This window comes from Lepidochelys kempii, chromosome 2, assembly GCF_965140285.1.
Source record: "Lepidochelys kempii isolate rLepKem1 chromosome 2, rLepKem1.hap1, whole genome shotgun sequence".
Classification (NCBI taxonomy): Eukaryota; Metazoa; Chordata; order Testudines; family Cheloniidae; genus Lepidochelys; species Lepidochelys kempii.
The window spans coordinates 155,679,588-155,702,710 of record NC_136381.1 but is presented as its reverse complement, the minus strand read 5'-3'; the positions used below and the strand labels follow the sequence as shown (position 1 = coordinate 155,702,710).

At 42.8% G+C, this 23,123-nt stretch overlaps 1 protein-coding gene across 8 annotated transcripts in view; it reads right to left on the bottom strand.

The window, feature by feature from the left end:
* Nucleotides 1–22,843, bottom strand: part of TEX10 (testis expressed 10) — a 130,409-nt gene extending 107,566 nt beyond the window's left edge. Inside the window, exons 1-5 of one of the 8 annotated variants that reach the window (XM_073332516.2) lie at nt 22,368–22,423; nt 21,193–21,311; nt 14,941–15,129; nt 12,189–12,898; nt 2,808–3,054 (exon numbers count right to left, since the gene is read on the bottom strand). In XM_073332516.2, the coding sequence (XP_073188617.1) occupies nt 2,808–3,054; nt 12,189–12,898; nt 14,941–15,120 (1,137 nt within the window). In that variant the 5' untranslated portion in view covers nt 15,121–15,129; nt 21,193–21,311; nt 22,368–22,423. Of the gene's footprint in view, nt 1–2,807; nt 3,055–12,188; nt 12,899–13,297; nt 13,337–14,940; nt 15,130–21,192; nt 21,312–21,820; nt 22,084–22,367 lie in introns of those variants that run through there. The other 7 variants (XR_012157406.2, XM_078851651.1, XM_073332519.2 and 4 more) reach the window with 7 other exon arrangements.
* Between the last annotated feature and the right edge of the window lie 280 nt (nt 22,844–23,123).

Here is a 23,123-nt window from a genome sequence, read left to right as displayed (position 1 = left end):
GCAACCTTAACAGATGATGTCACGAGCCCCACTTATAATTTATCTGGTTTTAACTTCCAGCAATTAGTCCTTGTTATGCCTTTCACCACCATAATAAGGAGCCCTTTATTGGTATTTTCTGCCCATGAAGGTGTTTATACACTATTCAAACCATCTCCTCAATCTTCTTTTTGAGGAACTACTTATAGCTCCTTTAATTTCACTGGAAGGCATTTTTCCCAGCCCTATCTCTAATCATTTTAGTGGTTCTTCTCTGCACCTTCACCATTTCTCCAAAACACCACTTTTCAAGGACTATTTACATGCAAAGTTTCTGCTTCCAAAATTCAGTCATTTGCATGGGTTCAATATGTAAAGAAAAAAGGGCGTTTCTCATTCTGACTCCATGATTTAAAAGGATTAAAAAAAAATGTAATATCCTCAAGTTCTGAAATGTTTCTGCCCCAAAGGTAAGTTTCAAGGAAGTTTTGAACACTTGAAAATAGCAGGACATAACATCAACAGTTTCATCTAAGTTTTTATACAATTGTCAATACCATGGCACTCTAGTGACCACTGCAACCATAAGAAAGCTAGTATAATTGAGTTCCTAAAAGAGAAATGCAGCATAGCTCTTTTATGGTTAGTTCCTTCACATAGTAACTAAGATGTAGTATTAGTTAAGAATAAAAATCAATCCCATGAACATTGGTGTGTCAATTCAGAGAGTCCTTCAGACAGACAATGATCTGAATAAAAACATTTTGATTCATGACAAAATTTTATAGAAGAAGAAAATTAATTAAAATTAACGGGTTTTTTGGCTAGTTTCAACCCTGTGTAATTTAAAACAAACTAACCCCTGAAAGCAGTCTTATAATGCAATTTGCAACAAGAGTGCCAACTGTGATTTAAAATAATAGTTTTATCTTCAACTTCCTTCATACTGTGGAAAATCTCACAATGTAACATCATAAAACATTAAGTATTAAGACAGATATGGGAATTTCCTGCAATATTCTGGTCAAACCTTACTGAATTAAGTTTCATGATCTTAGGAGTTCATTGTATTCAAAATACAAATGAGTATGTGGAATTGTATGTAAGATCTCTAAAGAAGAGACATGGCTAATGTAAGCCCTGAGAAGTGTTTTGAGCAAAGTTCTCTTTGAAATAACATGCTAGAAAAAGTTAAGTGGGATTCCTAGGAAATACTTGGGACGAGGTAAGTTTTCTCCTCTGGACCTAACCTTTCAAAGCTGCACCCTGAGGAGAAACTCATTGTCTGGTGATCACCTTCTACAGGAGGACAAGAGCAGAGGCCAAAACAAGGATAAGACAGTGACATACAGATTCATGGGCATGCTTGTTCTGAGCTAACTACAAGTTTGAACTTTTGACCACAAAAAAAAACCTTGATGTGATTTGAAGGACTGGTCACCAGCGGGAGCGCTTGGTGGCGTTGAGGTGATATCTAGTAAGCTAGTCTGCATGCGTGCAGATGCTTTTATTGTTTTCAGTATGTGTTCTCTATAATGCTTTTTCTTAAGAAAACACTTACTTGATTAGAAAGAGCTGTTTGGTAAATTATCACTGCAGCATTTGCATCATTTACAGCCTCTGCGGAGAAAAGCAGAGCAGGCCTGCTTAGGCAGTCTGACTTTGCTGGGGAAGTCAGTGTAGGCAAGGAACTGTGAAGCCTGGAAATACCCAGGTCAGGAATGGGAGAGACGTGTGTGTCTGCCCAAGAGATGACAGCTGGGGAGCCAGTAACCTGCGAGTAGGTGCCCTTGCTAGACCATAGAGGGGAAATACACTTGCATTTGCCCTGAACTGTGACATGTACAGAAGAGAGTAATATATACACACACACATACTACACACACTTTTTACAGCATTGTTTCTCATCTTGTGCATCTCTTGAAGTCCATGGTTTCAACAAGAGCAACTCCAACTCCATTTGATCTCAGGAGCAAAACAGCTGATCAAAGACACACAGCTACCCATGCTGTCTGGAACATATAGCAGCATAGAGAGTGCTCAGCAAATCAACCTGCACTCTCTTACAGAGATGTTAGGAAAGGAATTGCCAACATATCTCTTCCCATCCGTCCCAGCAGCCAAAGGGGAAGAGGGAATGGGAAAAGTGACATCCCTATACCATGCTGCAGAATCTAGAAGTGTGTAGCAGAAGTAAAAAAGAAGTTACTTTGGTGAACAGGCACGGAGCTGCAAATAACAAAGGCAAGACATTTCAACACTGCTTTGCAATATTTTTGTTGTAATTTTGATTATCTTCAAAATTGAGAGTCATGACATCACTCTGCAAATACCGGAAAGCAACATAAGGACCTCACACCATGATTATTCTGTGGCTCTTTGAGACCTTGTTTTCTTTTATGAAGCCTCTCCAGCTTCTCAAGATTACTACAGCTCAGAAAAATGATTCACTGTCCTACAGAGCTGTCTGCAGAGTGAAAAGTTGGAGAATCAAAGATGCTCTCACAGAACCATATACCTTCCCAACAATCCAATCTTCCACTGCTTCGATCTCAAAACTTTTTGCCTTGCAGAGTGCCAGGAAGGATTCTGTAAATCAATGGTGGTCGAAAGACCACAGTTTGATAGCTACTTTTCTAGATTAAAGGATGAGAAAGTTCAAACTCATACTTCCATAAGATCACGTTCAAGACTTGGGACTAAATTTTTATTTCCATTATTTTAAAAACTATTTTCCTCACTTATATCATAAAGAGTCACCAAATTATAGGCAGAGCAAATTTAACTTATGTGCTTAAGCTGTAGATCACATTACTCCTTTCTCTTACCATTTTGTGTGTTTCGTCATGTTGCTTTGTGAGTTTCCACAGCAAGTATATGATACTAAGCACTTGTTGCATTAGCTGTTGAGATTCAGGTTCCAAAAGATTTCCAAGAATGGGAGCAGCAAGTTGTGCAGGAGACGCTTCAATCCAGCACTCAATCAATATTGGAATTATTATCTCAATAAACCCTTTTAAATTTTCAGCAGAGGACAGGCCTTTTTCCACTCTGTCGGTCACGTTTACCAGGGACCTAAACCACAAAAGCAAAAAAATCAGAGATAAAGAGCATTACATTAAAAAGAGAAGTGGACCACCTTCACTGCACTGTATTTGCACAATATGATAGCTTTTAATATATTAAGCTAAAAAGTAACTATTTGCTTTAAAAAACTGAAACAGTGCACTGAATTCATTTTGATGAGATGTTGTCAGTTTGAGCTAGAAGAAAAGTTAAAGTTCTACACCTGCTTCCAAATTCCCCTGCCAATCTTTGTGCCTTTACAATCACACTTACTTAATAAAAATAAAATAAATGTTTTCCTCTCCCCCGTTTACGTGAAAAATCCACACAGAGTGAAATGATTGCAGAGGAAAAATAATTAAAACTGATTGTAAACAAAGTGCTATTAAATAAGGAGAGTTTACAAACTGAAAAAGAGAAAAAATCTAATCTCTTTCAACTATTATAATCTTAGGGTTCGCTTACAATAATAGTAGGTAAAAAAAAAATGCAGACAAAAGTGCAAACAAGGTTTCAGAACCCATTGATGCTTCAGCCAGTTTTACATGCTTTGTTCTTGTAGAGAGTAACAATTGGCAGTTGACCACTACAGATTCATGTGAAAATAAGATTATTAGAATAAAACTATCAAGAAAGTGAAATGGTATAATTTTAGCATAATAGATTCAAAAAGAAAAACTATGTCCCACATATTTTCTCTCTAAGTGAGCTAGAATATCCAAGGGCATTTTCCCTTAACACCCTGTCTGTATTCTAAAAGATCTACCGTATATACTCGATCATAAGCCAGTTCGTTTATAAGCCGACTCCCCCAAAATGGATAAGTAAAAATGGTAAAAACTGTATGACCCTTTCATAAGCCAACCCAATATTTCAGGGGTTGGCAAACTTCGGCTCCTGGCCCGTCAGGGTAAGCCACTGGCGGGTCTGGACGTTTTGTTCACCTGGAGCATTCACAGGCAAGGAGCCTCTCAGCTCCCAGTGGCCCTGGTTTGCCATTCCCACCCAATGGGAGCTGCGGGAAGTGGCGCCACTTCCCGCACTTCCCATTTGCAGGGCCGGCTCTAGGCACCAGCAAAGCAAGCACGTGCTTGGGCGGCACATCTCCAGGGGCAGCATTCCAGGGCCGGCCCTCATAGGCGCCGACTCCGTGGGTGCTCCAGGGTTGGAGCACTCAGGGGAGGAGGCAACGGTGGAGTGGAGGTGAGCTGGGGCAGGGAGCAGTTCCTCTACCCCCCACCCCGGCTACTTCCTGGGGTTACTTCCTGCGGCCCTCCCCACGCTAGCTCACCTCCACTCCGCCTGCTCCCCTGAGCGCACCGCCACACCCCTTCTCCCCCCTCCCTCCCAGCCTGGAAAGGAGGAGTAGGAGGGGAAATGCAGCACGCCTGGGGGAGGAGGCGGGGCCGGGGATTTGGGGAAGGGGCGAGGTTGGGGAGGGGCATGGGGAAAAAATAGGGGGGGCAGCCAAAAATTTTTTTTGCTTGGGGCGGCAAAAAACCTAGAGCCGGCCCTGCCTATTGGCTGGGAACGGCAAACCGCAGCCACAGGAAACTAAGGGGCTCCATGCCTGCAGATGCTCCAGGTGAACAAAACGACAATGTATTAGATATTCAATTCAATGATTTCATAGAGTTTAAAATCATCAAATTTTGGTGTAGACCCATTTATAAGCCGACCCCCGCTCTTTGATGCATCACTTCTTTACCAAAAATATTTGGCTTATGAACAAGTATATATGGTATATGCACTACACAGGAGGCCAGATTCTTCCCTCCGACACATTCATGCAACTTTTGTGGAATTCAGTGGGAGTTATGCGCCCATAAATGAGAACCAGTAAATATTTTAAAATTACAAAGCTCCTAAAACAGAGCAATCTCAGAAGAACCAGGATTTGAAAGTATTTTCAAATATATTCAAATATACAGGCAACATGTTTCATCTGCCCCCCGAAAGAGAACTCTCTGGAGAGCAATAATGCCCTCATCCTATGATTTTGGACACCATATCCCATTATCAGTCTGGTTTTCAACCCACTTGACAAGCAACTCCCATTATAAATCTGAACTTGTGTACATTACTTTGACTTGATAATTAGTGGGCTCACTTCATTCCAGCTGCAGTGAAAGTCCCTATAGTTAAAAATGGAAATAACACTATAACTATAATAATCTCTCTAGAATCTCAATAAACTAAAGTGCACCCAATAAGATAAATAACTTATGATAGTTTGAAAAAAAAAATACTTGCCTTGGCCACATTTGTAATTTCAAAATTCTACAATTAGCCAAACTCTGCAGAGAAGGCTTGCCTATGGTACAACCCACGGCATATACTAAACAGGCACAGCAGATTGAAATCTTTTAAAGTTACTGCTCCATAATAATTGTGTATTACCAGGCACGATCCCTTGCGGGGAGGGGAGGACAGCAAGAGACATAAAGGGAAGAAGAGAAGGGGTCAGAAGTAGTGCACACTCCCACTCAGCAGCAAGGGCACAGTGAGGGAGGAGAAAGAACAGTGAAAAATAACCAAGCAAGGAGAGAAGCAGACAAAGAAAGAAGCCAAGAAAGAGGAAATGAAGCATGTGTCAAAATCTTTAGAACCCAGGTATAGATAAACAACATTCAATGAGGCTTGCGATCACGTTACCGTGGCTTGTTTTTTCCCTCAACCAGCTACGTAAGAGATGCATACAGGATATTTTGCCCTGAAAAATACCGCATTTTTTTCCACCCAAGGCAGCAGAGGGAAATTATATTTTTTAGGTTTCTCTCTTTTATTTTCCCTGGAAGTCTCCCACCCAGACTTTCAAGTGCCACTTCCCACAGCACTTACATCCACAAGAGTAAAATTAACAACCCACATCAGTTTCCTTTTATTTCTAAGGAACATTATATGCAGAAGCATTAGAGGCACCACCAGAGGATCTTTCTTAGCAACTAGGAAACTTAAGAGTGCATGTAAACTAGGAGAGTGAACCACTGCAGCGATAGAGATTACATGAAAAAGCTGGTTACACCACTTTTATTTGCACAATTTAATGTCTACAGAACATTGCTTAAAACACTGCATTTGTTTCCTAAGACATTTGAAACTACAAAAGCACCTATCTACCATTCCCAGAACACTTCCAAAATGGTTGTGGGAGCTTAAAGAACTTAGTAGTGGGGTCCATATAAGAACATAGTTACAATACGTGAATCTTGTGTAAGTATCTCATAGCTAGTCTACACCAGAAATTTACATTGGCACAGCTTTGTCTCTCAGGGTTGTGAATAATCCACCCCCCGAGAGATGTAGCTATACCGACTTAACCCCTGGTGTTGACAGCACTAGGTCAATGGAATCTTCAATTGACCTAGCTATCACCTGTCAGGGAGGTGGATTAACTTCAGCAACAGGAGAACCCCTCCCGTCACTGTAGTGAGTGTCTACACTGAAGTGCTGTAGCTGTTTAAGCATAGACATATCTTCAATATTCCTATTTTATTATCACCACTGATGGCATGAACTTCTCCTCAGAGGAGTTGTCCCAGTTTATATTAGAATAAATGTCTTATGTTTGGCTGTTATGGAAAGATCACACTGAGGAGGAGAGTCAAACAGTGGTGGGTGGAATTCATTATTATTCTACTTTTAGATTACAGACCTTTAGATTACAGTCAGTGAGCAAAGTATGTATGACAGCATCTGGCACACCAAGAGGAACTCCAACAGAAGTCCCAGGGCAAGCAACCTCACATTAAGGTCTGTCTAGTTTCTCGACCTGAGCCTTATCCAAACAGTAGGATAAGGTTGTGGTATGGATACTGTGCAGTGATGGGATTACATTGTGCTGGGATTCTAGAATTACAATAATTGGCTGGAATACTTACTTCTCAGTCAGAAATAACACTTTACAATCTCTCTGCAAAGGCTAGACTGCAGTAGTCTGTTGAATTTTACTCACATTATGGAGACAAATTGCTTTAATTACCACATCACCAAGCACTGAATGGTAGATCAATGTGCCCTTGAAAAACCTGAAAGCAAGCTCCTCCAGGTTCCTGTTAAACTGTAATAAAAACACTGACTGAATACATCCACTTATTTCAATAGCCTGACTTTTCACAACATTTGTGAAAGCAAGATGGACTGAACTGTGAAAGCAGAAAGATATATTGTACTCAGCTGCTGAAACTCGTGGGCAAGAGTCCAGCATAACTGCCATTTAAAGAAAAACTGGTAGATCCAGGATATGCTCAACCAGTTTGTGCAACTTCAGTGGCAAAAGAGGTGTAAACAGACCTCCACAGCTAACAAAAGCTACAGTGCGCAAAGATTAGGGTAGTCTGTAAAGTTGACATTTGACTATTGCAGTATACTTTGCTATACAGGGATATGGGAGCTATGAGTGTTTCATGTCAGTGAAATTGTTAACCACTTTGCTAATGTATAGTCCTTACAATATATTTTAATGCTAAGGTAGCCTGGAAAAACTGTTACTGTAACAATTCATCCTGTTTACCTTGTACAAGGTAGTTATTATAGGACACTTGGATACAAAGGGACTGGGTGGTAAAAGCACTATTTACTATTTGTCCTATGTCACTATTAGGCATTCAAATAATTTCTAATAGAATGTAGACTATTTAATTAATAAATAAGACAGATTCTAATAAAACAAAAAATTAAGATGGAGCTCAAGGAAAAAAGATTCTATAGATGCGCATAATACTGATCTGTGTCATCAGAGCAGCAAGAGGACGATGAAAGCCTAGCAGAGGGAGGGTAAAGGGAGTCTAGTGGAGACACAAGGCAAGAGGGGAGCCATTTGCAAATGCCAAAAGAGACAAGTCACTTGTATAAGGCTGTTTGAAACCAACATCAGGCTGATATGTACGCCTCTCCTTGGGGAGCATTGCCAATGGCAGTACAGAAGCCCTAATGATTTGGCAAATGAGTTGAGTTTAGCTTTCCATCTTCATCCACCTGATGTACATCTAATACTCCATTTATTCTCTTGCCTGGTCCGTCTCAGTCTTCTCCTGCAATCCAGTCTCCTTCAACTTCCTCTGCAGCTTCCTTCTCTCCTCCTCCTGAATCAGCTGCAGCTTATTTTTCCTCTTTAGCTCCAACTGTAGTTCAAAGAAGATCCCACCCCGCGACATTGCCTTCTTCAAGATGTCAGGGGATTTCATTTCTCTGCTCTTGACCTCCTAAAAAATGAATCTGGTGGGACAAAGTGGAATCTTCGCAGAGGAGATATTTCAATCAATTCCTCATCCATTGCAACTACAACTTCATAAGTATCAGCAAAACCTAGTGAAGAATCAGAAAAAGGCAAATTTGAACATTAAATTATGGCTTTGAACTGTTCAAATATTCTCATTTTGGAATGAAGCTAAACAGTATGCAGATAAGACTTCACAGAGCCCATCTGCAATATTCTCAGTGATCACTAAGACAAGGTATGCATTACATTTTTTTTTTTAAAAGGTAAAAAGCTTAATTCTTGCCTGGAGCACTTGGGAGGAAGAGATAGGGAACAAACATGGGCCTATTATAAGTTATTTCAAAAGCTAATACTCCAGTTATGGGGTATGTATGGTACTCAGTTTGGTGGCAAGTGAGGTTTTGTTTTGTTTAAATAAAAATAGCAGACTGTACCAGACACGGCAGCAATTAATATCTCACCCCCCTCTCCATCCTGTGTGCAAGTTATTGTTTTTTATGTCCAGGACAGCGACTGCTTTGATAAGAAAGCTGTCAGAAAGCTAGAAGTGTAGCCAACTGAAAGATTTTGCTGTCCCCCGCTGTCAGAGCAGCAAAAGATTAAAATACATGATAAATTTATTTGCACTATCTGCACTGATGCCTCTCATGGGTAATAAAAGTATTATATCAATGAGTAACATCTTGGACCACTGACCTTGCCTGTAAGATTTAGTGCAATAAAAAGATGTAGCTTTCAGGAGGACGTTAATATTGTTTGTGTGTTAAACATTTATGTTGGCCATTTTGAGACTGTCCATGAAGAATAGGAGCCACGGGAATCCCAGGCATTTCTCTTCCCTCCCATTAGAAGTTACTTCTTTCCTGGCAGCAACAGTAGTAGCAGAGGCTGAGGCTTTGTCTATACTAAAGGGAAAAGTCTACCTAAGCTATGCAATTTGAATTACGTGAATAGTGTAAATCAAATGGACATAGCTTGGATCTACTTTCCATGGGGTCCACACTACATGACATCGACAGGAGACTCCCCTTACTCGTCTCGATCAGGTGGAGTACAGGAGTCGACGGGAGAGCGATTGGCGGTCGATTTAGCTGGTCTACTGAAGACCCGCTAAAATCGACCATGGATACATCAATCGCCGCAGCATCGATCCTCCAGTAAGCGTGGACAAGCCCCGAGAACTGACTGCAGAGCTAAAAGAGATGGAATTGGGGATGACAGGATTAAGAGCCTCCAGGTTAATGTGATATTTTGGGCAGGAAAAAGTGGTCAGGGAGAAGGGCTCTATGCTTGACTCCAGGAGTTCTCAGCCTTTTTCTTTCTGAGGCCCCCCCACCGCCCACCAAATGCTATAAAAACTCCCTAACCCACCTGTGCCACAACTGTTTTTCTGCATATAAAAGCCAGGGCCAGCATTATGGGTTAGCAAGCAGGGCAACTGCCTGCGGCCCCACACCACAGGGGGCCCCGCGAAACTAAGTTGCTCAGGCTTTGGTTTCAGCCCGGGTGGTAGGGCCCCAGGCTTCAGCCCTGCATGGTGGGGCTTTGGCTTTCTGCCCTGGGCCCCAGTGACTGTAACACTGGCCCTGCCTGGAGGACCCCCAGAAACCTTCTCACAGCCCCCCAGGGGGCCCAGGACCCCGGGTTGAGAACTACTATCTAGTCATCTATTTTCGATCTCCAGCACCAGACTACTTCTACCCTTATTAGTGGTAATTTGCACTCTTAGCAATCATGGCTGTAGCCAGTAAGACAAGATGGACTGTAGCCAGTAAGACAAGATGGACTGGTCCTATTTATCTCACTCCCCAGGTCCCCCCAATCCCCCGGTGCACATAGTAAAACAACCACCAAATGTGATCAAATGAAATACATCTCAATACCTTTTGAGGAGGGCCCTTCTTTTCCCAGTAACTTGACTTTGCTGCCATCACCTTCCTTTGCCAGCCATCCTTTAGATTCTGGTAACATCTCCTCTTGGTAATCTGCTGGCTCTTCCTCATGCTCGCTCACATCAGCGACTCTCTGGATTCCTTACTGAAATCCAGCTTCTCACAGAAAGGGCAGCTAATTCAGCTGGACCACATGTTCAGGTATCTTCTCAGTCTTTGTTATGATGCATCTTCAGCTCTCACATTGCATGGACAGCATTCAGTGCACAATTTGGCAAGCCTCTGACACATCTTGGCGTAAACCTGCTAGTTCTGACTCCATGTGAATTGACTTGCACTCCATTATCCAAGCAGGGCTTTTTCACTGGCTCAGCCCAGCTTACAACTCAATCAAAGTTTTCAGTGGAGCAGATTTTATTGGAAATCAAGAAAATTGTTGAACTCTTTTACTTGCTAGCTTACAGAAGCGGATACTGGCAATCAACTGCACACTATTGTTAACTTCATATAATTCCCAGTACTCATTGCAAATAAGGTGCTTCCTGTTGATCTGCCCCCATGGCAGGAAGCACAGAACAGTCACTGACAGGTAAAACGTGGCAGTGGAGATGGGAAGACCAGCTAATAGCTTTGCCTTTGAATTTGCACAGGGGAAAGACACATTATACCCTCCTGTAGTTCAATCAGATATACAGTAGATAGAGCACTGGACTGGAACTCAGGAGACCTGGGGTCTATTCCCAGCTCTGTCACTGGCCTGTTACATGACTTTGGGCAAGTTACTTCAGCTCTGTGCTTTAGTTTCCCCACTCCATAAGATGGGGATAATGCTACGTGTCTCCTTTGTAAACTGCTTTGAGATCTATGGATGAAAGGTGCTACCTAAGAGGTAGGTAGTACTACTGTTCTCAGGCAGTTAATTCTATGAATGCTACAATGAATATAAAATGCCAAGGATGACATTTGTGTGTGGATGCAAACTGTCTTACAGGCACTGCATGAACAAAGTGGGGCAAGGCTTTTTGTCTAGTGTAGGGAGGGTCACTAGGGAAGAGGACTAGAAATATACAATTGGGTTTTTTCATAAATGTAAAATTAAGTCCATTTCTCGGTATCTGTTAATTATTTCTATTTCTTGTTAGTAAGCATACATTAAAAAAGTTATTTTTCACTTTCATCACTAATTTTTGTCAGTTAAAGAAATCATATTTCAAGAAGTCACATTTTATCTATAAGTGAACTGATCTAGAAAATTGGTAATTTGATGAAAAGCATGTGCGCACTGACAATTCTATGTGTGACCTCAAAATAAGTGACCTGTGTGATTATACCAAATAGCCACATAGTTGTACACCTCAGACAGCCAGACAGTATTTATAAAATGGATAGTATGAAAGATTTTATGTTCAGGCAAAGAAACCGTAGGTTGGAGAAAAGAGATCAAAGTTACAGTCAAGACAGGTTAACTTTTTGAGCCTTCAAAATTCCTCAGTTAAAAAAAAAAGTGCTGATCACATGGCCTGAAGTTAATGTGTCTACATCACATTAGAATATGCACATCATTAAAGCATGAGACGCTCTCTGGGCCAGTACACTTAACTTCTACTACTAAAAAGGGATTTGCCTTCACACTCTCCATTTATACGCAGTAAAAAATAATGCTCTGGTGTTCCATCTGCATGGAAGATGTAATGGAAGGATGGCCTGTACTGAAAATTTGTAACAAGTGGTATAAATGACCATTTTATTTGTGGTTAATGAAAAACAGCACTGAGAGAGTCATAATGGACATAGAGTATGGTTATCAATCGCTCAATACTTCTATATTTTCATATTCCATAACCTGATCAAATTGTTGTGGTAAAATAACCCATCTCACTGAATGATCTAATATAAATCTCGCTAGAGTCCTAGAACAAAAATGAACACCTGTGGCTCAGCAGCAACAACATACAACAGTTTCATATTAGCTTAGTTGTAAATATAGAATTGACTCAATGAAACTATCAGACAAGTAACATTTTTCTCACCTTAGTCTGAATGCTGAATTGATCCTTGGTTGTGACCCACCATTTTCATATAGCTGGATGTGCTGCTGATTACTGGCATGCTCCTTCCAGCTTATACATACTGAGTTCCTCATGAACTGGGAGTTCTCCTTTTGCTCCTGGATCTCTTCATCTTCTTCTGATCCACTGGAACCATCTACCAATGCTTGGAGAAACTTCTTGAATCTGATCAGTACATTCAGCCTCCATTGCTGTGAAGTTACTCTGCGGTTAGGGTTAACAGACAGCATCCAGGATATTTTCTCTCTACTTTTCAGGTTTTTTGACAACTGCTGGTGAGAAATAAGCTCTACAAAATTCTTCAGCAATATACTACAGCGATTAGTAAGGAGGACTGGGTACTCTTCCAACAAGATGTCCAAGACCTTTAAAGAATCCTCCTGAATTCCTTCACTGATATGAGTCATGGCACTGGAGAGGTGGGCACTTACCAAAGGAAAAAATGGAGCAATCTGCTCGGCTCGGATTTTTGGAGCCAAGAACTGAAGGAGCCGGATTGCTGCTACTCTGACACCACAGTCCTTGTCTGTAAATACAGCTGCCACCTCACTTAGTATATTTGAAAGGTGTGCATCAATTATAAATGGATACTGGGACAGCAGTTCTTTGAGCCCAAGAAGAGCACTTTGCTTAACTCCGGCACTATAGTGATGCATCTGTGAAAGCAGATCCTACAAGAAGAGAGAGAGACACATTTACTAGTTATTCCTTCAAAAACTTTAAACTGACCCATTTTCTAGTATTAATCTGTTCTTAAAAGACTTAATAGGTATAGAAACTGTTTTAATGGACTATATCAAGAGCTTAATAATTTCAGATCCAAAAATGCTTTCTTTTAGAGCATAACAGCCAACAAGTCACCTACCTTCCTAATTACAGGAAGTATGCAATAATTTCATGGTTTGCTATCTAGGTACTTACATGACCTTCATAATCATAACATCTGTGTGCCTCCTGAATTAATAATAGCAAGCAAGACTCTCTCTTACCCACTTCTACCTGCGGAGTAGAGCTGGAGTACGCCAGCTATGACTGCACAGCTGCTTTTAAGTTACCCATAGCAGACTTACTTCTTTGAAGGTGGCCCCTCATCTCCTCCAGTGGGAGAGCTAGAGTCAAGGAAAGGAAGGTGGTGTGACAGATATATTGCAGAAAATTGCTGTACTTTGGAGAACGTACTGAATTAAATTTAAGTATCTTTGGAGTCCAATATATTAAAAGAATCATTTACGAATTATTGTGGCTCGAATTGTATGCAACCTCTAGAAGGGGAAAAGGTGACAGATGTGAGAGCTGGACTGTATTGATTAAAAGGACTATATTGAACAATGTGTCAGACAAGAATGGACTTTTGGAACAAAAAGTATTAACTGGTTTTCCTGGGGATTAGCTAAGGGCAGGTCAATGAGGACCTGAGGACTATTTAAGGCAGTGGTGGGCAACCTGCGGCCCATCAGGGTAATCCGCTGGCGAGCCGCAAGACAGTTTGTTTACATTGACTGTCCACAGGCACGGCCACCCGCAGCTCCCATTGGCCAGGAACAGTGAACCACGGCCACTGGGAGCTGCGGGTGGCCATGCCTGTGGACTGTCAATGTAAACAAACTGTCTCACGGCCCGCCAGTGGATTACCCTGATGGGCCGCATGCACCCCACAGGTTGCCCACCACTGATCTAAGGGGAGGTCAATGCAAATACATTTTTGCACCATCAGTCCCTATGTCCAGTTATGCAAAAACACAGTCTTATGAAGTTATTGCCCTGAAGAGTGGCCATTGCATGCTGATCACCTGTTACATGAGACCAAGATCATAAGCCTAAGCTATATAAAGGAAAGACTGAATACTCATAATAGTTCTGGTTCTGAATCTGAGACAGTTATGAACTTGTAACCCCAGGGGAAAATCCAGTTATGTGTTTCGAAGGACTGACACCTACCAGAACCCCAGGTTGGAGTTGGGGTCACCTCTGGTAAGCTTTTTAGCAGATGTGTAGGTTCTTTTATTGTTTTTAATGCTTTCTCTGTAATGCCTTCACATTAAGAGCAAATGTATTTGCTTAGAAAGACCTGTGTGGTACCCTGTACTGCTGGCAATTACAGCTGTTCGTAGCCTTTGGAGAGAAAGCAATGTGCAGAGAAAGCCTGCTTAGGTGGTCTGGCTTATTAGGGCTATCACAGTGTAGGCGGGAAACACTACAGCCTGGAAAAACCCCTGTCAAGAGATAGAGACAGATCCCTACCCAAGAGAGGTGACCTCTGAAGAGCCAGGAGCCAAAAACAGATGCCTTTGATAGATCATGAAGGTGCAGTTCCTTTCAGGTTGCAACAGATGGACTTAGAGAGGGGATAGCACGCAGATGAAAAATGAAGAAAAACAGGAACCTAAAGTTAAATATGGCTTTAGGAGTCTATTTTTGAAACCTTCTGCCTCTGGACAAACTAATGAAAAACTAATGACATAACACCAAGATTTTAAAAAACAAGTGTCTTGAGTTAAAGCTTCCTAAACAATATTTAACTTCCGGCTCCTATTTTTTAAAATCTCTGCCTTAGGTTATTAGCTCATCCAAAGACCCAAGCCACTATCTAAACTTCACAAGTATCCATAGTCCAGCATTTGGTCAAGGTCAGTGAGACAGTGCTCAAACACAACCTTTGTTAAAAAACATAATAAATTGTCAAATCACTGCTGAAACTTTTACCTTACCATACCTTTATGTTAAGTTTTCTATTGTTCGTGGGAAGTATTCCATCCTCTTTAAGCTGTTCAGGAAGATGTATGGCCTTCGTTTTGAAGTTTGTATCAGTTGCATTTTCTAGTCTAGGCTTCTTTTTTCCAACTTTTAGCTTCACCTTTTGGAAATCCTCTTGGTGTTTCCTCTTTTTAGTCATTTTGAAGCTCTGCAGAGAGACGTTCAAATTGTTAATTAAACAACGGGCAATCAAATAACTTACGGTAAAACCATGTCTATTCTTCTCAAGAACTGGCTTCTGGAATAGTTTATTGCTCCTTAAAGTATGGCTCAGATCTGAAAAAGACTTACAAAGAAGGGCACCTTCTTAAGCAATATAACTGCTCCCTACCTGCATTCAGAGTGAAATCTGCTTTTCTTTCCCAACAAACAGCACATTTTTTACGACTTTTTACTCATGTTAGCACTGCAAAGTCAATGCAGCTCCTAGAGCAGGGTTCTATTCCATTTGTGCATCAGTCAGAAAATCCCAACCAGCTGCACATCTAACAACACAAATAAGACAACCAGATTGCACAAGTGTAATTGAGGCCCTAATCTGACCTACAAAACTTTCATTGCTAACGCAATGAGTGAAAAGGAAAGAACCTGGCTGCTTGACTCTCAAACCACAGGTTAAGTTTGCAGCAATGGTAATTAGGAGAAAATAAATAAAACAAACATAAAAAGACTGAAAAGTCAAGGCATATTGGCTTTCCTCTAGGAAAGCGTATAAACATTTTTGCACCATTGCTACCAACAGCAGAAGCTGTAGTGATAGACAGGGTGTAGGTAATGTGGTGGTAAAAATCCTGTCTGTGCCCTGCCTATGTTATAGTTTGTACTGTCACTAGCAGCCATGCAGATGCACCAGCACAGATAAAATGCTCATAAATTTTCCTAACCTAGGTACACAATGAGAAAAAATGAAACCCATGATGCCATTTTTAGACACTTTCTAGTTCAGAATCAAAGCTTTAACATATTTGTACTGACACACTGCTTCTAGCTTTATCAAATCACAAAACACTGCACCTTAAGGTTCCTACATTCTGATAATCTTGTGTACTGCACCATACCTCCACTTTAGAACTAACAGAATTTTAGCAGCTGATACCACAACCCAATAGATTAATATTCTATACCAGATGAAAGTTGTTTCTAAGATTTCTGATTGTATGAAGCACTGATGTCTGGCTGTAATGGGTCCTGATAGTGGCAGTTAAAATCATGTCAGGATTCAAGCAGAAAAATAAAAAGCAAGATGTCATTATATGATTTTAAGGGCCAATAACTCTCAGCCTTCCTGGGATAAAAATAATGATTTATACTATTCGAAATCTGAGTGCCTCCAAAATTCAGTGGTATGTAGTATTCATGTCTTAATGCTGGCAGTTCAAAGGGATCAGTTCATAAAACTTTCACTGGATTGTTAGTTTAGCACAGTTTTTTTGCACTAGTCCAAGACTCACTTTAGCAATAATTATACTATAGCAAATCCCAGACTTCATACCAGTATAATATTCAGTTTCTGAAATAAAAATATATAAATATCAGGGTTCATTAAGTGGTTTCATAAAAATAACTGGACCTTGCCAAAAAAGTACTCAAATGTTTAGTAATCAAATCAAATATTCTAGTAAAGATTTTCTACTAATCTTACATTCAATTTGAGATATTAACCTACAATGTAGAAATTCAGAATTATTTTTTCTTTAGTTTTTAAGTTTTGTTTTTAAGATTATAAAATCAGAAAATGCATAAATCTGTAGTTAAATGTATAGAATTAGTCCTGTATTTGACAACCACTACCTTAAGAACCTGAGAAATCATTACACTAGATGTTGTGGTATCTGCCAGAACAAGCAAAATCCCAGCCACCATAAATTTTCCATATTTATATTGATTTTGGGGAAACTTGATACACACAGAAACACAAAATTCACCATTAAACTAACAAACCCAAAGGGATTTTTTTTTAATTAAAGAAAACTGGGATATTGCTGACCAAATATAAAAACTTCTAACAAAATTCATCACTTGTAACTCTGTTTACGGAAGGCATATTTTCTTGCCAGAAGAGAAAGTAAAGTCTGCAACTTTATGTTTTATATGTATACTGTCATAGAATCATAGAATATCAGGGTTGGAAGGGACCCCAGAAGGTCATCTAGTCCAACCCCCTGCTCGAAGCAGGACCAATTCCCAGTTAAATCATCCCAGCCAGGGCTTTGTCAAGCCTGACCTTAAAAACCTCTAAGGAAGGAGATTCTACCACCTCCCTAGGTAACGCATTCCAGTGTTTCACCACCCTCTTAGTGAAAAAGTTTTTCCTAATATCCAATCTAAACCTCCCCCACTGCAACTTGAGACCATTACTCCTCGTTCTGTCATTTGCTACCATTGAGAACAGTTTAGAGCCATCCTCTTTGGAACCCCCTTTCAGGGAGTTGAAAGCAGCTATCAAATCCCCCCTCATTCTTCTCTTCTGCAGGCTAAACAATCCCAGCTCCCTCAGCCTCTCCTCATAACTCATGTGTTCCAGACCCCTAATCATTTTTGTTGCCCTTCGCTGGACTCTCTCCAATTTATCCACATCCTGCCTGTCAGGGCAATCTTTCTTAAACCCCTTGCCTGTGTTAGTAATAGCACATCCACACAGAATAATTAAAAATGAAAATTTTAAATCCAATTCACTTGACAGATTTCACTTCTTTTGGACAGTTAACACGAGACTTAGAAGCTACATTTTAGTTTGTGACTTTCAATTCTCATGTACTAGCTCAATGCTGTGTATGAGTTCACAGCAATACATGAGAATATTGAAATACAAATCCTGTTTCAATAAAAAATAATCTATTCACGTTAAACGGTTTTACAAAACTTACATTTTGGTCCCAAACTAAACAGGTAGCATCTATACCCATATTGCTTCTAAGACAGGGATCGGCAACCTTTGGCACGCGGCCCGCCAGGATAGCCCCCAGGCGGGCCAGGCCAGTTTGTTTATCTGCCGTGTCCACAGGTTCGGACAATCGCAGCTCCCACAGGCCAATGGGGGCTGCGGGAAGCAGCAGCCAGCACATCCCTCGGCCCACGCCGCTTCCCGCAGCCCCCATTGGCCTGGAGCAACGAACCCTGGCCAGTGGGAGCTGCAATCGGCTGAACCTGCGGACCTGGCAGGTAAACAAACCGGCCCAGCCCACCAGGGGGCTTACCCTGGTGGGCCACATGACAAAGGTTGCCGATCCCTGCTCTAAGATCTTACAAGCTTTTGATTTTCAGCTCATCTTTATCTGCCTCTGGGCATGCATAAATGCATTCCAATATAATTTCCATTATGTAATCACAAACCATATAGCAGTAATTGATTGCAACTGCTGTTATGGTGCAAATTTTTCTCTTGTTAGAACAGCTTGTTTTTACTCACCAACAATTTTTTTTTTTTAAATCATCCTTTGGAATGAAATATATTATGCTTGTTCTCCATCCTAGAGGTGTTTAAGTTTGAGGACAATCCATTAAGTTACTTCTGAAGGAGAGTGGAGGATGGGTATAAAATATATACTTTGCACTGAAGAAAAATGCTAACTGTCTTCCCTCGCACCCTGTCAGGGTTCCCTCCCGCACTCTGAATTCTAAGGTACAGACGTGAGGACCCGCATGAAAGACCCCCTAAGCTTATTTCTACCAGCTTAGGTTAAAAACTCCCCAGGCACAAATTCTCCCTTGTACCTTGGGTTTAAGTAATGCTGCCACCACCACCAAGTGATTTAACAAAGAACCAGGGAAAAGGACCACTTGGAGTTCCTCTTCCCCCAGCAATCCCCCCAAACCCTTACACCCCCTTTCCTGGGGAGGCTTGAGAATAATATCCTAACCAATCGGTTACAAAATGATCAAAGACCCAAATCCCTGGGTCTTGGAACAATGGGAAAATCAGTCAGGTTCTTAAAAGTAGGGTTTTATTTAAAGAAAAGGTAAAAGAATCACCTCTGTAAAATCAGGATGGTAAATACTTTACAGTATTTACAGATTCAAAACACAATGGATTCCCCTGTAGGCAAAACTTTAAAGTTACAGAAAATCCGGGATAAATCTCCCTCTAGCAAAGGGAAAATTCACAAGCTGAAAACAAAAGGTAATTTACTTACTCTCTGTGTAATATGAGAGACTTGTACAGGATGGTTTATAGGAGAAGGAGGGTTTTTTTGACCTGATGCCTCTCTGCTTTCCCCAGAGAGCACACCAACAAAGCCTCCAAATTCCCCCTTTCCTGCCCCCAAGATTTGAAAGTATCTTCTTTCTCCATTGGTCCCTTTGGTCAGGTGCCAACCAGGTTATCTGAACTTCTTAACCCCTTACAGGTAAGGAGGAATTCTAGGCTACCCTTAGCTGTATGGTTATGACACACCCACAAAAAATGTAACTCAGAAACAGATTAACTGCGAAATTGACAGTTTTCAATGAACAGGTGCTCTATTAAATGAAAAAAATTCCTCCAAAATAAAATTACAGTAGAAGCTCAGAATTACAAACACCAGAGTTATAAACAGACCCATCAACCACACACCTCATTTGGAACTAGAAGTATCCAATCAGGCAGCAGCAGAGACACAAACAAACAAAAAAAAAAAGGAAATACAGTACAGTACTATGTTAAATGTAAACTACTAAAAAAGTAAAGGAAAACCAGCATTTTTCTTCTGCATAATAAAGTTTTAAAGCTGTATTAAGACAATGTTCAGTTGTAAACTTTTGAAAGAACAACCATAACATTTTGTGCAGAGTTACAAAGAACCTTCATTCCCAAGGTATTTGTAACTGAGATTCTACTGTATAAAAATGCAAGATTGAGCATACACAGCAAAAGAAAATGTTACATTGTAAGCAGCACAATTACAGCTATTTAAATGAGCAGTTTTTTCCAAAATATGGAGACAACTGTTTGCCTTAGTGCTGCCTCCTAACCTGAACCCTCCTTTCAAATGGCCGGGCACCCAAACTCATTCTACTCCCCTCAACTCCTCAGATGGTTTTTAAAAGAAAGCTAGTTAATCACTATATAACACTCACAATTCAGACTTTGCATCCCCAAATAATAATTTTATTCACAAAGCTCCACCCCGACTGCTCCATTGCAAAAGTGCCACCACCATCAAAACAATTCTCATTAACTAATAAAAAGAACATCCCAGCCTCAAAAAATTCATAAACAAGGTGAGTAAACAAAACAAAACAACACACTACAGCAACTGTGGTAGTAACTTAAAAATACCTCTGAAAAAATAAGTTTTTACATTTTTTTTTTAAGTGGGGAGAGATTAAATAAGTCAGATTTCAAGAGGGAGCAATACACTGGATTCTCCAGCAGGACAGAAACTTCAAATTTTTGTGTGGAGAGCAGGTCCTCAAGCACATCTTGGGATCTCTCCTAACAGGAGCGCAGTTCTTGTGAATACATAAGACCATAAGAACAGCCATACTGGGTCAGACCAAAGGTCCATCTACCCCAGTATCCTGTCTTCCGACATTGGTCAATGCCAGGTACCCCAGAGGGAATGAACAGAACAGGTAATCATCAAGTGATCCATCCCCTGTTGCCCAGTCCCAGCTTCTGACAAACAGAGGCTAGGGACACCATCCCTGTCCATCCTGGCTAATAGCCACTGATGGACCTAACCTCCATGAACTGATCTAGTTCTTTTTTGAACCCTGTTATTAGTCTTGGCCTTCACAACGTCCTCCGGCAAGGAGCTCCACAGGTTGACTGTGCATTGTGTGAAGAACACCATAAAAGAATCCCCAATAAACTGTAAAAAGAAAAGGAGTACTTGTGGCACCTTAGAGACTAACAAATTTATTTTAATAAACTATGTGGTCTTTGACGAGCATACCTGTTACTCGTGTAGTTAAAGACATGCCCAGCTGATACGCACACAGTTTACCTGAAATGTATCTATACCACAAGGAAGCGCATATACGTAGGGGTCATTCCCACACCTACTTTTAAAAGAAAGCTAGGCAATTAAATGTATAGGAATGCAACATTAACGTTGCAAGTTAAAAATCACAAAAGTAAAGCTTCCACAGCGTGTAACCTGGCCAATTGTGATTTTTAACTGTGCATTAAAAAGTTTTTGAGTTATATATATAATTTGAGAAAAGTGTATGCTACTGGCATAAACTTATCAGAAGAAAGTTTATCCAATGAAAAGGTGAGCTCTCATACCCCTGCTGCAGAAGTAACGGTAAGAGCTGGTCAAATCCACTTCTGCTGATGCAGTTTTCTGAGCAGCAGGACAGGAAGTGTAGAAATTCCTGTTTTCAACTCAACCATTTGCAACAAGCCTAGGACAACAGGTAGTCTCAGGGCCTCTATCTGGCCAAACCTTATATAGCTGATAATTGAGGCAATGTTTTAGTCATGGGTATTTTTAGTAAAAGTCATGGACAGGTCATGGGCACAAAAGAAAAATTCCCAGCCCGTGACCTGTCCATGACTTTTACTATATACCCCTGAATAAAACTTGGGATGAGGGAGGGGAGCGGCTTGGGGGGCACAGTGGGTGTTTGGAGGGGAGGGGTGCGGCCTGGCGGGGTGCCGTGGGTGATCGAGGAGGGTCGCGGCCCAGGGGGTGGGGAAGGTGGCAGGGCTGGGGGCAGGCTCCCTACCCGGCTCATGGGAAGCGGGGACCTCCAGCTCCTTGCTCCATGTGCTGCCTCCTCTCCACCCCACCTTTTCTTTTTTAGTTATCAGACAGTTAGTTACTGCTGAGTTATTGCTGCCGCTGCGTCAGAGCTCAGAAACGGAGCACAGCTAGGCTCGCTGCGAGACGGGCTTTTATTGTTATTCTTACTTGCTGGTAGCGCCAAAGCTGAGCCCCAACCCTGCCAGCTTCCCGGGGGCGGGCAGCAGCCGCCTCCGCCCAGGGCAGCTCCCAGGATCAGCGCCTCGGGGAGCATCAGTGGGGACCCCTCAGCCGGCAGGAGACGGGTTCACACCGCGCCCCGGCACGCCCAGAGGCGGGTGCCCGGCAGGGGCTGCTCTCGCGCCCGCGGGTCTCGCTGTCAGCGATTCAAAGCAGCCCCCGGGGGGTGCCCTGCCCCGCCTCTGCAGCGGGGCGCTGGGGGGGGCTGAATCCGCCCTGGCCCCGGGGCAGCGCCCCCAGGTGTCACGCCCGCCCCGCGCTGCGGGGCTCCGCTGGGGAGCGGGGGAGGGGAGCGGGACCCCCGGCCCGCAGCGAGCGGCGGGGGCTGAGCCCGGGGCCGTGTAACCGCCCCCGGCAGCGGCGGGGGCGCGAATCCCCGGTTTCCCCGAAACCGACCCGGCGGGAGGGGGCGGGGCTGATGCGCGGGGCCCCCCGGAGTGGGGGGCGCAGGGGGCCCCACGCGGACCGCACTCACCGACCCACGCGGCGAGCGTCCGCCGCCTCCCAGCTCCAGCCGCGGCGAGTCCCCGCCGGAAACCGCTGCCCACGTGACGAACGGGAGTGGGCGGCGGGAACTGGGACCTGCGACCATAGAGAGGAGCTGGGAGGGAAGAGCGGCCGCCCGCTCCGGTCTGGGCGGCGCCCTAAAGCCGAGAGATCCGCGGGCGTCTCTGGGGCCCTAGGGCCGCGCCGCCGTCAACAGCAGCCGGTGGCAAGCGGCCGCGTCCCTCCCACGGACTTCCCGGAGCGTCGCGGCCGATGCCGGGGTGCTGCGGGGAAACAACCCTCTGGCGGAGGGCGCCCGAAAGGGAGGCGGCGGGAAGGCGCCCAGCACGCGGAAGGCGGAGCCGGAGCCGGAGCCCCTTCGCTGGTTCTGGAGAACTCCCGCCAAATTGATGTCGGAACCTGTAAATCCAGGTGTCAGAGCAGCCGCCGCCGCCGCCTCCGCAAAAAGAAAAGGAGGACTTGTGGCACCTGCGAGGCTAACCAATGTATCTGAGCATTTAAATTGCTTAGTCCGGAAGGTGCCACAAGTCCTCCTTTTCCTGTAAATGTAGTTTCTTCACAGGGGAACGTCTGCGTCACAGCCGCGCGGCTTCTCTTTGCCGAGTTGGACGTGCCCCTTCAACGCAGCCCCCCGGGCCGGGATGCGCGCAGCCCACAGTCACAGAGGGAGAGTCCCGGCGGGCCGGGACCGGTGCGCGCTCTGCCCTCCCTGCGGCGCGAGACT